The 16,933-nt window shown below is 38.4% G+C and overlaps 1 protein-coding gene across 1 annotated transcript in view; it reads left to right on the top strand.

The window, feature by feature from the left end:
- Positions 1-608: 608 nt before the first annotated feature.
- kif5ab (kinesin family member 5A, b) overlaps positions 609-16,933 on the top strand; it is a 174,424-nt gene continuing 158,099 nt past the window's right edge. Inside the window, exon 1 of the mRNA XM_057845192.1 lies at positions 609-1,029. Within this exon, the coding sequence (XP_057701175.1) occupies positions 901-1,029 (129 nt within the window). The 5' untranslated portion in view covers positions 609-900. The remainder of the gene's footprint in view (positions 1,030-16,933) is intronic.

Here is a 16,933-nt window from a genome sequence, read left to right as displayed (position 1 = left end):
ACGCCGTCAATGGCAGCCAATGAATGAAGTACAGCCTTTCATTTAACTTGATAGAATATTAAATATCTTTAGTATATGATTTAAATATATATGTAATTCAAGTTTATTTATCCAGGTAAGGTAACGGACAACATATTCTCATTTGCAACGTTTACCTGGGAGCAAATACAGAAATAAAATGCACAGAAAACAGCAGTGTCAATGGCCCTTGGCTAGAAAATCTACAGGTTTTTGAGCGATGTCATCATTTACCTCCTACAATGGCAAAATTAACACATTTTTAAATGAAACAAAACTGATTGTTCACGTCTTCAAAAAACGATTTTTACTTGCATTCCACTGGCTTGTGCAGGTGTATTATTTGAGCACACCTGACAACCTAAATTAAATCGAGTACACCCATTTTTAAGAAAAGATTTTGTCATGACTACCTTCACGATAAATCATCTACATCAATGCCAGTATTGGTCGTTTTTGTTTTGAGAGTAGGACAAATGGTGTCAGAGCGCTTCTTCATCTAGTGGTGCTGATGAGAGGATGTCGGCTGCCCCGCCCACTCAGAGAGAGGGAGATAGAGCAAGCGAGAGAGAAAAAGATGTGAGCATGCTGCTTTAGCAGACGCTGTCGGCTGGACCAGTTTGGACTGTTCTCCCCCAGTGCAACTCCCCGCCATCTGTTCACCACCAAATTAAGACTCGGAGTTGTTTTCTTTCTTTCTCTTTTTTGCCCCCTTTATTTTTGCTCTCCATGTTTTTGAACGTCAATAAAACCCTCATAGTATACAGTCAAATCTTACAATTGCATCACCTTGCGTGTGCATAGGACAGCATCCACCTGAGAACAGGTTGTAGGAAGATTCTTTTTTCAGATTTTTGGGGCTGTACTTTTTTTCTTTAAACAATGGCTGACAGTAATGCCGAATGCAATATCAAGGTGCTTTGTCGTTTTCGCCCACTTAGCCGCTCAGAAATCCTGCGTGGAGATAAGTTTATCCCAGTCTTCGAAGGTGAAGACACCGTTCTTTTTGGGGTAAGTTGCTAATTTAATTTTCTTTTTCTAGTTAAAAGCCCACATTGTCATCAGGTCAATTAATGCTAATGCACACTACAGGCAGTTAAAAGCTTCTAATGAAGGCATGGATCAATATTACAATCTACTAACTATAAATAAAAAGGAATGTCATCCATTATAACATTTTTTTGACCTTAAGAGTCACGATTTTAAAATGCACTTTAAAGGCTCAGAAATGATCTAACTGAGGACACAATGCAATCCTGATTGTAATTTATGAGCTGCTGTCAGTCTAATGGGGTCCTAGATGTACGTATGGCTCCTTATCGTCTCTCTTTTTTTAACGGCTGTCGATTATCCTGTACACACTGATGTGGAGCCACAAGAAGCCATTCACATATTCAATTACATGTAATCATTCAAAGTATACCTGAGGCTTATGTACTTGAAGATTGCTCATGTCACAATGCAGGCAGCAGGTGCATGATTTTGAGGGGTGTTAAAATGCAAATGTGGTCATTGTTTGAATGGGAGGTCTAAATCCACACCCATCTGGTGTGAGGATTGAGTGGAAGTGATGGTGGAGACTGCAGAAAATTGCTATCGGCTCCCTCGCTTACACCCGCCACTCTGCCAGCCTTAAGATTAGGATTCCACATCCATCCGTCCATTTTCTATCTCACTCATTAGGGTTGTAGGTGAGCAAGAGTCTATTTGAGTTGACTTAGAAATGGGTACACCATTAACTATCAGTCAATTTTGGACACGTCATTTCATTTTCTGTGTTATGTGTCCTCATTAGGGTCAAATTTGGTCCCAGTTTACTTCTGACAAGAGAAGCAAGGTCCATCAGACAATGATCATCAGTCATTTACGGTTCACAACCACTCATTAGGGAATACAGGAGTACACGTTTGGTGAGAGAAGCGGGGTTCACCTTTGACTGGCCAGCAGTGAATTACATAACAGTTGTTGACAAACACACAATCACACCAAAGGGCAAATTAGAGTCTTAAGTGAACCTAACGTGCATATGTTCAGGATGTGGGAAGAAGCCAGAGGATGCCCATGCAATTATTGGGTGAACATATCAAGTCAAATTTATTCGTATATAATCCCAAATCATAAAAATCCCAAAGGGCTTCACCCAAAAAAAACCCCACGAATTATAAAATAGTAAACATTTGAAATGTTTAAGAAATAATTAACAGTAAACCAAATAAGTAAATTTTAAAAAGAAATACAGTGGGGCAAATAAGTATTTAGTCAACCACTAATTGTGCAAGTTCTCCCACTTGAAAATATTAGAGAGGCCTGTAATTGTAAACATGGGTAAACCTCAACCATGAGAGACAGAATGTGAAAAAAAAAACCAGAAAATCTCTGAGCTGCTGATTGGTGACCCCTCATTGGCCAGGGTTTGGACTTCCTGGCCTACCAAAGAAGCTTGCCACAAGCACTCTGCCTCCTCGCCAGCCGGACCAGCATTCAGAAACGCCAGTTCGTGTGTTCGGTTCAGCAGTGATTCCTGTTTCGAATAATCTTTGTACATATTGTAAATAGTTGAGCAGTAATGTAGGAGGTAGATGCCTTTTTGTTTTGCACAGTTTTCTCCTGTTTTTGGTTGCTAAGAGTTAGGTAAAGGAAATGTCTTTAATTTGACCTTTTTTCTTTTGTTAGGGAAGACAGGGTTTTCATAGATTGTTTTGTTTGTTATTTTGGCGATTGTCTCCCTCTGAGCCAAATAAAGAAACTGCTCTTGACTTTTTTTGGTTTTCACTGGCTTTTCTGGGTGAGGGTTTGACGGGAGGAGCACACCCCATGTTGCGTCCTGAAACCCCTAGACCAGGGCGTAACATTTGTCTGATTTTTAAATAATTTATTTGCAAATCATGGTGGAAAATAAGTATTTTGTCAATACCAAAAGTTCATCCAAATACTTTGTTATGTACCCTTTGTTGGCAATAATAACGGAGGCCAAACGTTTTCTGTAACTCGTCACAAGCTTTTTACACACTGTTGCTGGTATTTTGGCCCATTCCTCCATGAAGATCTCCTCTAGAGCAGTGATATTTTAGGGCAACACGGACTTTCACCTCCGTCCACAGATTTTCTATGGGGTTGAGATCTGGAGACTGGCTAGGCCACTCCAGGACCTTGAAATGCTTCTTACAAAGCCACTCCTTTGTTGCCCTGGCTGTGTGTTTGGGATCATTGTCATGCTGAAAGACCCAGCCACATCTCATCTTCAACGCCCTTGCTGATGGAAGGAGATTTTCACTCAAAATCTCTCGATACATGGCCCCATTCATACTTTTTTTTTTTTACACAGATCAGTCATCCTGGTCCCTTTTCAGAAAAACAGCCCCAAAGGATGATGTTTCCACCCCCATGCTTCACAGTGGGTATGGTGTTCTTCGGATGCAATTCAGTGTTCTTTCTCCTCCAAACACGAGAACCTGTGTTTCTACCAAAAAGTTATATTTTGGTTTCATCTGACCATGACACATTCTCCCAGTCCTCTTTTGGATCATCCAAATGCTCTCTAGCGAACCGCAGACGGGCCTGGACGTGTACTGGCTTCAGCAGGGGGACACGTCTGGCAGTGCAGGATTTGAGTCCCTGGCGGCGCATTGTGTTACTGATAGTAGCCGACGTTACTGTGGTCCCAGCTCTCTGTAGGTCATTTACTCTAGGTCCCCCCGTGTGGTTCTGGGATTTTTGCTCACCGTTCTTGTTATCATTTTGACGCCACGGGGTGAGATCTTGCATGGAGCCCTAGATCGAGGGAGATTATCAGTGGTCTTGTATGTCTTCCATTTTCAAGTAATTGCTCCCACAGTTGATTTCTTTACACCAAGGGTTTTACCTATTGCAGATTCAGTCTTTCCAGCCTGGTGCAGGTCTACAATTTTGTCTCTGGTGTCCTTCGACAGCTCTTTCGTCTTGGCCATAGTGGAGTTTGGAGTGTGACTGACTGAGTTTGAGGACAGGTGTCTTTTATACCGATAATGAGTTAAAACAGGTGCCATTAATACAGGTAAAGACTGGAGCCTCGTTAGACCTCGTTAGACCTCATTAGAAGAAGTTAGACCTCTTTGACAGCCAGAAATCTTGTTTGTTTGTAGGTGACCAAATACTTATTTTCCACTCTAATTTGGAAATTAATTCTTTAAAAATCAAACAATGTGATTTTCTGTTTTTTTCCCACACATTCTGTCTCTTATGGTTGAGGTTTACCTGAGTTGACAATTACAGGCCTCTCTAATCTTTTCAGTTAAGAGAACTTGCACAATTGGTGGTTGACTAAATACTTATTTGCCCCACTGTATATAATCAAAATCAATTAATGATGACAACCCATCAGCTAAATCCTCCCAAAGGGCATGAAAAAACAACGAATCACAAACATTGGGGTAAAAATACAAAACCTTGAGAAGAAACCGCAGGTACAATGTTTGAGCCAAAAAGCCCAAGAATCCCAAGATTTGCTGGATAATCGTTAACCTCTAGTACTGCTCTATTATTGAAAGCCATTCTTGGTACTTACTGTACATTAGACAGAACCACCACCCCAAAATAGATTGATTTGAACCATAGTGTCACAAATTGATTAATACATGTCTCTCGACATTTAGTTAAGTAATTACATGAAAAAAAGGAATATTGGTCATTCTTCAAAGAGGCTAAAGAATATATCATACAAGAGATGTATAGAAATATATACATATACATACATATATATGTATATATGTATGTATGTATCAGAGGTTGCGCTAGACTTTTTCGTTGTCTGTCATTTTGACTGACAGGGTCATAAAAATCCGGTCATAATCTATTTTTACCAGTCATTTATATATTATATATATATATATATATATATATATATATATATATATATATATATATATATATTAGGACTGTCAAACGATTAAAATTTTTAATCGAGTTAATTACAGCTTAAAAATTAATTAATCGTAATTAATCGCAATTAATAGCAATTCAAACCATCTATAAAATATGCCATATTTTTCTGTAAATTATTGTTGGAATGGAAAGATAAGACAAGATGGATATATAAATTCAACATACGGTACATAAGGACTGTATTTGTTTATTATAACAATAAATCAACAAGATGGCATTAACATTATTAACATTCTGTTAAAGTGATCCATGGATAGAAAGACTTGTAGTTCTTAAAAGATGAATATTAGTACAAGTTATAGAAATGTTATATTAAAACGCCTCTTAATGTTTTCGTTTTAATAAAATTTGTAAAATTTTCAATCAAAAAATAAACTAGTAGCCCTATTCTGTCCTCAATGTGTGTGAGTACACAAATTGACAGATAGCGAACATAAGTTCCAAAAAGAAATCAGACGGTGTGGCAAAGTTGCATGGGCTTTACTGAAGTCATCTCTTTTTGACAGGAGCACATTTCTTGTATTTTTGTAAAACTGAAAATAAGGCAATGTGTCAATAACTTGCATAAATCACAAAATAACATAAAATGTACACACACGTGTCCATTTGAGCAGTAGCACTAGCCAATTAGCTCACAAGCATCTAACAATGTAACTGCATTTCACCATATATGTGAACAAATTCAAATACACATCATCAATAACTATCTAATGCTCATGAATATAAACAAAGGAGAAATATAACTCACAAGCGATGCATGTATTAGACACAAACAGTGTGATGAGGCTATGAGAACTGCCACTGAATACTGGATGCGGACGTTAGCTGGTCTGAATAGCACTGTCTATTAGTGTGAGTTCGCGTCGACATATAATCACGTCAGAAAAGCGCGCCGAAACCCAAATAATCAGCTGCACTGAATCGCCAGCAGAGGGCGACATTACGCCACATAACATATGCAAGTCACACCCAAGCGCCAGCAGAGGGCGGAAAAACTCCATAAAACACAATTAACAAGTTGGCCTTTCACTGTACTGACATTTAAATCTGTCTGAGCGGGTCTAGTGCGTTAATTGCGTCAAATATTTTAACATGATTAATTTAAAAAATTAATTAACGCCCGTTAACGCGATAATTTTGACAGCCCTAATATATATATATATATATATATATATATATATATATATATATATATATATATATATATATATATATATATATATATATATATATATATATATATACACACAGAAACGGTAACAGTGGCAGTCAGATACCATTGTAATTGTTTTCAGGTCATTCATTGTCAGACAGAAGCAGTACGGCACAACGTTACGCTAAAAAAAAAAAAAAAGAAAAATGACTTACCTCTTTGTCCTCTGAAAGACCATGACAACCCAACAAAATGTTTACTGCATATGAAATGTGAATGGATTCACCGAGCTGGTGTTAAAGTCCGCGCAAGTTGATTCGGTCTTAACTTTTTTTGGTTTCCGGAAACGTATGAAGAAAACATCCTTCATGTGTCGTAATGTCTAGAGTCGTTTCTACAAGTTCCAAAAAAGCAATGCGTGATCGGCATGTTCGTTTTTGAAAGATTACCCCCAGAAAAGTGGCACAAATTACGTTGTTCCTATGCGAAGGCGGGTCTATAATGTCCCACTTCGGCTTTACTTTCGCTTTACGATGCGACGTCACGGTCTATAAATAGCATGCGTGCGGTACGCCATTGCGTGCCCGCTTGTGCATAATGAAATGTCTCAAGTGGGATTGCTGCAGAGGCTATTGTGATGAGGTTTTGGACTTTTGCCTCGGACAGACGACTTCTCATGGCCGTTTTGATGTTGTTCTGGAGGCTGAATCCGCGCTCTGCGGCCACACTGGAGACTGGGATTACAAGCGCCACTTCAGCCAAAGTTTTGAAATCAGGGAACATTTCTCTAAGTGACCTAATCAAAAGTCGACAAGACTCTCTGAACGAGGGGTTTCCTGAACCCGCAAGCACCCACTTCAGCGGAAGGAAATCCCGCGGCATGCGCTCCTTCTGAACCAGTGGTTCAGCTGCACCGGTCTGTGACCCAGACGCGCTCCAAAGCCTCCTGTCCTTAACTCTTCAATGCGCTGTCAGCACTCAGCACCCGGATAGCGAGATGCATCAAAAGAGACAATAGCTAATTAATATGCTCACTCGCCACCCTGTGGTCTGGGGTGTGAATTGCAACCGGTCAAAATGACAGACAGGCTTCAGTTTTTTCCGTCGCCGTTTTAAAAAAACGGTCAACCACGGAAAATATTCGGTTAATGCGACCCCTGGTATGTATCTCTTGTATATATATATATATATATATATATATATATATATATATATATATATATATATATATATATATATATATATATATATATATGTATGTATGTATGTATGTATATATAGTTTTTAAATATCTTGTGTACATATATATATATATAGTGTCATGTGGAAAAAATTAGGACAGCCCACTGAATATTCAGTTCTTTATTAAGAAATGTTCACATATCAACAATGTCTGATCTTGTTTTTCTTTATATCTGAAAAATAAAAGTTATTTAATTGCAGGTAAACAACAAAGAATAACATTTTTATACTTATTAAACCAAATATACCAACAAAAATGTATATTCTAACCTTGGCTGAAATAACTTCAGTGAGATGGTTTTTGTGGCTACCTACCAGTCTTTGACATCGGTCTGAAGAAAGTTTGCCCCACTCCTCAACGCAGAATACTTTCAGATGTGAGATGTTTTAGGGGTTTCTTGCATGTACAGCCTATTTCAAGTCATACCACTGCATCTCAATGGGATTAATGATCTGGTGTCCAAATACTTCCATTTTAGAATTCATCTGTCCATAGAACATTATTCCAGAAGTCCTGGTCTTTGTCTACATTCACTCTGGCAAACTTCAGTCTGGCCTTCATGTTCTTCTTGGAAAGCAAAGGAAGGTTTCCTCCTTGCACACCTCCAATGAAGGTTAAACTTGTGAAGTCTCTTTCTGATTGTAGAGGGATGCACTTTCACATCAATAGTAGCAAGAGCCTGCTGTAGGTCCCGTGATGACATTTTAGAGTTTTTGGAAACTTCTTTTAGCATCTTGCGATCTGCTCTTGGGATGAACTTGCTTGGACGGCCAGACCTGGGCATGTTGGCAGCTGTTTTGAATGTCCTCCACTTGTAGACTATTTTTCGGACAGTGGCATGGCTGATTTTATATTCTTTTGAGATCTTTTGAAATCCTTACCAGACTCATAAGCGTCTATAATCTTCTTTCTGAAGTTCTCAGACAGCTCTTTTTATCTCACCATGGTGTTTTCTCTTACTTCAACAGTCAGGGGCACACCAAACTAAATGTGAGGCTTAAATAAGGCAAGCCTCCTTCAAAACACTGGGTAATGATGTTCTAATCATGTGTACCTGATGTGATACACCTGTGTGTGATTTTAGCCATTTTAAGTGGGATTAAATGTGGGGGTGTCCTAATTTATTCCTCAACAGAAATGGCATTTATTTAAAATTACGTTTTACAAAAAGTTATAAGAAAAACTTTTTTTTTCAGTTTTGTTTAGTTCACAGGCACAGACACAGGCTTCAATAGGGTGTCCTAATTTTTTCCACATGGCTGTATAGTCCTAGAGCAAAATACATCCGGGCCACACTTAAAAACCGCTGACAGTTCGTTTTGCCTCAGGTAATCATGGACTTTTAACTGCCAACCAGCAAGCCTCATGACCTCCTTATCTGTACAGCATATAAGCAACGCCGAGCTCTCTGTTCAGCGTGCATTTCTCTACACAGCTTTTGTTCTATCATTGAATGCACTCAGAATTTTCTGAAATTAAAACTGCGCAGTAATGATCTCTTGCCTCCAGTCTTTTATTTAGCAATCCAGTCTAGCCGTCTCACCTGAATTGAATACGAACACGCGGAGGACCTGAAAGACTGCCTCCAACAATATATATATATATGGCAGAAAACACAGACAAGGCTGAAAAAGCAGTTTCTGCTCTTGCCCCCTTCATTAAAACAAGCTGCTGTATTTTAAGCCAAAACAACTGTTGTGTTTGATAGAACAATATGTCTATATGCTGCCATCGCAGATTCATGCACATTAGGTCCCCAAACTATTTTTAATTTGTCCATTTTACCCTGGAAACCCCCGTTTACAGACGTCGCGCTACTGCTTTTGTTTCAACCTAGCCATAAAAAGAAGGTAAGTAATTGTATTTATTATTCAATATGTCTATATATAATCACTAATTGTCTAATATTTAACAAAAAAAAAGACTTTAAAAAATTATTCACTCACATATTTTAAACAAATTACGTCACAATGAAAAAATTGGCGTCTGTAAAAAAGTCATGGATATCTACCTGATAATTATCGCTTAATTGTATTTTTTTCGTTAATGTTGCATTTCCCCCAATATTTTAGATGATAAATAATTGATCCAAACAAAGAAAAATGAAAAAAAAAAAAACATTTAAAAGGGTAAATATATGAAAATGAAAATGTCGACAGCTCCTTGATGTCTACGATTTCTGCATCGCGACAATCGCACAACGCAAAACACTTACGGGTAACACAAATACGACAATTGGATGTCAAAGGGAGGCCGCACAATATTGTTCAGTCGGCTGCAATTGGCCCCAAGACCGCAAATTTGAAACCCCTGTCCTGTATGAAAGCAATAAAAAAAAAGAGCCAAAAAATCATAGATTAGTGCATGAAAGGGTTAAAGTCATATTGTTTGTTTATATGCCGACTTACTTAGAACAAAGTTAATGTGGTTAGTTCAAATATGCAATACGTAATTGATATTGTTTCATCTTTAGCTTGACAGTTAGCTCTGGCATGGCAATAAAAAGCCTCTTTTTTGCTGAAGATTTTTTCACTATCCGCCGACCTGCTGCATGTTGTGAACTGAGTTTTGTTAGTTGCCCCACTATACAGCATGAACTGGTGCTCGGATCTGAAATTTTTACTCATAGTTTAAATAAATTGTAATTATGTTTAAAAATGATGGCTCTGACGTGTTGTATTTCTTAATCCTTTTGTGCGTCTTTCTGTATGAGATTCTGAAAAGTTTCTGAAAATACTGCCTGTCAAGATAATGATTTTATGATGGCAAGAAATTACTTCTATTTTCTTTTGTTATCGCCCCAAAATGGTTTTAAAAAAAAAAATCAAGGCTTTGCAGAGTTATTCTATATTAGGATTCATAGCCAAATGACTTGTGAAAGAGAACGCAGTCTGTTACAAATTTTTGCTTTTTTCAAAATTTGTGGAGCTGATCTTTTTGCTCTCGTAATTGCTTTTTTAGGTTGAATAAGAAATGTGCTTAGTTCTGCAAAAAACACTGAACGTTCCCTTCTGTAGCCTTTAGTATACTCTCAGAGAAAATGTCCCAAGTGTGTCTCTTGCAGCTGCCATCAGATTAGATTGGATCAGTGTTAAAAAGATGTCAGGCAGCCAAAAGTTTATGCTCATTACAACATTCATGTTACAACCCACATTTTCAGTCCACTTGGAAGTTTAAGTAGCAGTGAGCTGAGCTGTTGACGGCAGAGATGTGAAGAGGAGTCTTGTTGTGCTCAGAATGGATGGAAGGACATCTCACGGGAGGGTGGGAGAGCCTCAGTGAACATGAGGAAGTGGTGATGCTTGACTGATAAGAGATGCACAATCGCTGTTATTTTCTGGCATACTCACAAAGTCGTAGTGACACTGACAAGTGTTTTTGTGTGTGTCTTTCATGCAGCGTAGCTACTTGTAAATGAGGTAACGGCCGCTATGTTTCAAACATGCCCTGAAGCCAATCTCACTTGACAACATGGAATCTGGTACACCTGTCTATCATAAGAACACCTACAAAGTCTCAAGTATGCACGTGAGGCAAAACTTTAGTTTTGAAGCAGCTTTATCAGGATCTGTTGGCTGATTTATCATAGACTTCATAATGTATTGACGAGACATGGGGCGCAGGGCCGATAAATAGGGGGCCTGCATTGTTGGTGAGGCGGTCAAAGCTGACCAAGTGGAATCACAGACAAAGAGCTTTTTTTGTTGAAAATTCTTGTGAATAAATGCTGAAATCCCTGAATTCTATATAGATATGGACGTAAAACAGTCTGAATTCTTGGTTAAAAGCAAAAAAACAACAACGTGTAGTTAGCATTTATTTTATGTAAATATATAAAAGTACAATGCTAGTCTGTTAGTAAATGTAGCTAGCGGCCACCTTATGTAAACAGCTTTTACGGTGAAAATATTTGTGAATAAATGCTTAAATCCCCAAATTCTTTATAGATATGGACGTAAAACTGTCTCGATTCTTGGTTAAAAGCAAAAGCAAAAAAAACAAACAAACTGTGCAGTTAGCATTTATTTTACGTAAATATGTCGGAGTACAATGTTATTCTGTTAGTGAATGTAGCTAGCGGCCGCCTTATGTAAACAGAGCTTTTCCGGTGAAAATTCTTGTGAATAGATGCTTAAATCCCCAAATTCTTTATAGATATTGATGTATAACATTCTCAATTCTTGGTTAAAAGCAAAAAAAAAATTTAAAAAGTGCAGTTAGCATTTATTTTACATAAATATTGCGAACCATGATGCCAATGCAGAAGCGGCAAATTTCCCCCATTGGATTTCTTTCACAACGCTTCGATTCTTGGTTAAAAGCAAAAAAAAAAAAAAAAAAAAAAAGAAAAACGGGCATTTAGCATCTATTTTACATAAATATGTCAAAGTACAATGCTAGTCTGTTAGTGAATGTAGCTAGCGGCCGTCTTATGTAAAAAGAGCTTTTCCGGTGAAAATTATTGTGAATAGATGCTTAAATCCCCGAATTCTTTATAGATATTGACGTAAAACAGTCTCGATTCTTGGTTAAAACCAAAAAAAAAAAAAAAAAAAGTGCAGTTAGCATTTGTTTTATGTAAATATTGCGAACTATGATGCCAATGCAGTAGGGACTAACTTCTCCCATTAGATTTTTTTCACAACGTTTTGATTCTTGGCTAAAAGCAAAAAAAAAAAAAAGCATTTATTTTACATAAATATGTCGAAGTACAATGCTTGTCTGTTAGGCTAGGTTCATACTACAGGTCTCAATGCACAAATCCGATTTTTTGCCGTATCTGTTTTTTTTGGCATGCCTGTTCAGACTGCCTTTGTCCAGGGAGCCCTTTCAAGTATCCCGCATGCGCACTAATTCGCAGTCCGAGATGCGCTCAGCAAAGAGACCCGCATGCGCAGTAGCATCAAAACAAATTACACATGCTAGCTGTATGTCATTACAGAGTGATCATATTTTGATTTCCAAAAAGAGGACACAAATAACAGACATTAATAATCCCCGTTTGGTCTTATATTCAAAGTTTATATGGACTGATAGAACGCATACTCGCACACACGATCCTTTACGTGTGTGCGTGAAATGACGTGGGTGCGTCAGTTTGCCCCGACTCGGCTATGTGTGCAATAATGAAATACTGCTCATTCGGCGCACAGAATGAAAAGCGAAAATTGTATGGCTTATTTTTTTCGTCGTTTTATTTTTTTATGGCTGTGGTCAAGCCCACTACGTGCTTAAAAGCAGAGTGCAAGCTAGGCGCTAATGCCTACATGGCTGACGTTCTCCGTGCCTCTTGATCTTTGCTGACGTAATTGCTGCATGAATTCTGATTTAGGAGTCTTGACAGTTCAGACCGCCAGTCACGTTCTGAAAAATTGTGACCCAAATCGGATTTGAACCACATACGAAAGTGACTCAGATCGGATTTGAAATGGTCCACTTCTATGCGACTTGTCCCGTTCAGATCGTCAAATTAATGCCTGACTCGAGTCGGAAAAACACGAAAAAATCGGATTCTTGCATTAAGACCTGTAGTATGGACCTAGCCTTAGTGAATGAAGCTATCGCCCGCCTTATGTAAACAGCTTTTCCAGTGAAAATTCTTGTGAATAAATGCTTAAATCCCCAAATTCTTTATAGATATGGAAGTAAAACCGTCTCGATTCATGGTTAAAAGCAAAAAAAAACTGTGCAGTTAGCATTTGTTTTACGTAAATATTGCGAACTATGATGCCAGTGCAGTAGTGGCTAACTTCTCCCATTCATTTTTTTCACAACGTTTCAAAATGCACGCATGGTACGAAAAATATAATAATTACTTTGAATCCTCGAACAAATCACTCCTGAGACAATCCTTCCTGTCTGTATACGGTACAGCATTCGTACTTTTTCAACAGAAATCCGACGTTAGGTCGCTGCGTGCGTGTGTTTGTGAATAGCTCCTCTTGGTGTAGGCGGCCCCCTACTTGAAGGCGAGGCGCAGTGCATGACTGATCTGACCTGTCAATACCATTATGAAGTCAATGGATCTTTGTTAGAAATTACATGAAGTATGCCATTTTGTTCATTTGTTCAATGACTTCATCCTCAAATTTGTTTCTGATTGTTACCAAATTTTTAAATTACATTTACGTATTTGTCGTATAAAGATAGATGACAAACAATCTTAGAACATTTATATTTCTTTTATGCTTTGTGGTGGCTAAATTTAATTACAATGGAAGATATCAACATCATACGCACCCTCACTGGTCATGATATATAACTCTTTCGCTCTCACTGATGGCGACATGCGTCCAGTCCTTTTGGACTCGGAGGACTGGCAGCGAATCTCCCAGTTCAAATGGATTAGACCTCTATTGCCGTCAATGGCAGGCATTGAGGTATGCATTTCTGGTTTTGTGTTGGCAGGTGAGAGATGTGTGTTGAAATCTCAGATTTATCTTTTCATAAGTGAGGCTACTAACCGTGGCATGACCTGTTCATGCGGCTCGCGCGGTGGCCTCAATACCATTTACAGCGTGTCGCATCCAAGTAAAATCGTCAGACTTGACTTCCAGCATAGGCAGCCTTTTCTTATTTTCCTCAGTAATCTGCCAGATATCAGCAGTGACACTATTCCCTATAGCATGCACACAGCAATTCTCATTATGACAGCAATGAAAAGACTGAAATGCCACGTAACCTTTCGGTATAGCTGTAGTATTGAATATGAATTGACAATCAATATCCATGACATTTAAAACATTCTGCTCAGGGTGTCTGTAGTTTGCCATGATGAGATGTTTATGGTAAAGATGCTATATGTATATATATATGTATATATATATTTATATATGGTATCCAAATATAGGAACAGTTGTATTATATACTACACTACACAACTATAACAATATTTGCATTATTTGTAACAAAAACTATTGGAGTGACTTTAAAAAGGAATTATATTTAATTGTATTGACTCCATCTAGCCCAGGGGTCAGCAACCTGTGGCTCCGGAGCCGCATGCGGCTGTTTGATCACTCTGATGTGTCTCAGTTTTAAAATAAAACATGAGTATTTGATTAAAACATACTGTGGCGCTTATGAAATTTGACAAAATAATTTAGCTTCGCTATAGTGAGCACAACAAGTCAGGCTCACTTTCTTTGTAAATAGAACACACACGCAGGTCATTAATTCACCAAGTCGTGGTGCCACCTTGAGTGGCCCCGTGACTTTACATAGTTTTTTAAATAATACCTGCGTTATTCTAACAAATACCTGTGTTAGTGTTGTTTGAATTAAAGTGTATAAAAAGTGAGCCTGACTGGTTCCCGACTCCCTGGGCTAACATAATTTGAGATGGCAAAAAGTGTGTGCGGCTCCCACTGTTGTCTTTTCCGTGGAAACCAGGTCGAAATGGCTCTTTAGGTGTTAAAGAGAATGATAATACTAAGGGGCTGTGAGATATCAATAGAACCGTTATGTGGCAAGATAACAAATATTAATAAAGTTAACAACAACAAAAATCACATTCATGAGCAATTATCGAGAATAGATCGAAAATTACGAACATTTCCGAAAGTATTCCGGTAACAGCCGAATTGGGCTTTGACGTCACAGCCAGGAAACAAAAGGTCGAGGCAGGGGCCATCGTTGTTTACTGACGAGAGAGTTGCGTTTGTGTTTTATCAAAAAATCGCTAAAATGGTTCAAACCTGTCATGCTATGTGGTGTACAGTTAGCCATTTGTTGCAATGCAGTACCCATGAGTTCCCGAACACGAGAAAAAGAGCTGGACTATGCAGACAATGAGTAAAGTTCGTCCGTGCAAAGAGGGCTAATTTTGCAGACCCAGCCTCCGGCACGGTTTTGTATGGTGCGCATTTTACACCTGAAAGCTATTCGAACTGTGGACAAATGAAATCAGGTTTTGCTAAGAAATTGCTGCTGAGAGCAGATGCGGTGCCCACCATACACGCGCAGCCCCCTAAATGTCCCGAGATATCAAGAAAGAGGACGATGACTGGCACTGATGAGACCACCCCAGGCAAAGCAAAGTGAGTACTCTTTTATAATAAAAAACATCACGCATTGGCTGTAGGACTGGACACATGTATAAATTATCGCTTGTAAAATATATACAACAAATCCTCTAATCCCATTCATATTTGTGTCTGTTGGCAGAGCGAAAACCTATGATAGCACAATAAATGATAATTATTTTAGACATTATTTTGCGGTCACGGTGTATCAGCTTCACAAGAAGAAATGCAAAACAAACCATTCGGTGTTTCCCACACGATCTGTTGCCGGTGTTTAATCAGTGTGATTGCTCCCCTCAATGATTGTTTCATTAGGCTGCATTGGCTTCCCTTTGGGCTCAAATTGATAACCCAAAACACCAAAGAAAGGTTCATAACTCTCCTCGTCACCATTAGAAGAACGTTCGTTACGTCGGATTCGTCGCTTCAACTACAAACAAAATTGTCCGCCATCATTGCCGCCATTCAGTACTTAGCACTGAGCCGGATGTTTCCTTGTTGTGACGTCACGCACACAATATGCTAGATTTCCTGGATCTCGGGCGCCGGACGTTTTAGCTTCACAATCGATCCAAATTTCTATCATTTTCTTGGTGTTGCGATGTGTGTAATTACACGAAGTGGCATGATATGAATCCAAAAGGCATGCGTTTATGGATAAATGATGGAATATTAGCATTTCCCCAGGTGTTTTCATACACTTTAAAGGTTGCCAACCCCTGATCTAGCCTGTCATCAGATATTTCAATTAATTTGTGATGATCCCTCCAGTGTCAAAAATGACATACAATACAATATGGTTTTGGTCTGGGGAACGACCGACCGACCAACAGTAAAATAAACGGTAAAAAAACAAAAACAAACAACAACCTAAATTTGCAGTACAATACGGTCAGCTGTTGTTGCCCGAATTGTACTAAAAAAATAACCAGGAAAACAGACAAATATTTTCTATCAAATTAACAATAAATTCCAGGGAAAGTACTACATTTTAACTGTTGTTTTACAGAAATGACTAAAAGGTCTATTTTTTTCTATCAAATTAACAACAAATTTCAGAAAAAGTACTACATTTTAACTGTTGGTTTACAGAAAAAGACTAAAAAGTGTATACTGTATGTATAACCAGTCTGGCGGTGGTGGGGATATCACTGCATTCCTTCTCTCATTCCTTCCCCTTTTTAACCAACTTTGACTCCGCATTGTTGCTGTGGCAGTTGAGCGTGCTGAGTACTGAGGTAAGTTTCAGATGGTGGTACGCTTTTACGTGCTTAGGGAGGAAGAATTTCCTCACTTTCTATACGCACAGCACCTCCTCCAGCCAGTTCAGTAGCTCAGTAGTCAGCACGCTTGCCTGCTGAGGGGACGGTGTGAGTTGGAATCCTGGTTGAAAAAGTGGGGATGAAAAAAGGTTAGCAGTGATGTCTCCACCACATTCAAAATGTATTATATACAGATCACATCATATGATAATTTGGCAATTTTTCTATTTTCAGATTTAAAAAAAAAATTTACAAAAGTTTTCGGTGACTGAAGCACTATACGGTTTTTCGTGTAGTTAAGAATTTTCCGTTT

Source organism: Corythoichthys intestinalis, chromosome 9, assembly GCF_030265065.1.
Source record: "Corythoichthys intestinalis isolate RoL2023-P3 chromosome 9, ASM3026506v1, whole genome shotgun sequence".
Lineage (NCBI taxonomy): Eukaryota > Metazoa > Chordata > Actinopteri > Syngnathiformes > Syngnathidae > Corythoichthys > Corythoichthys intestinalis.
This window is presented reverse-complemented; position numbering and strand designations above follow the sequence as displayed.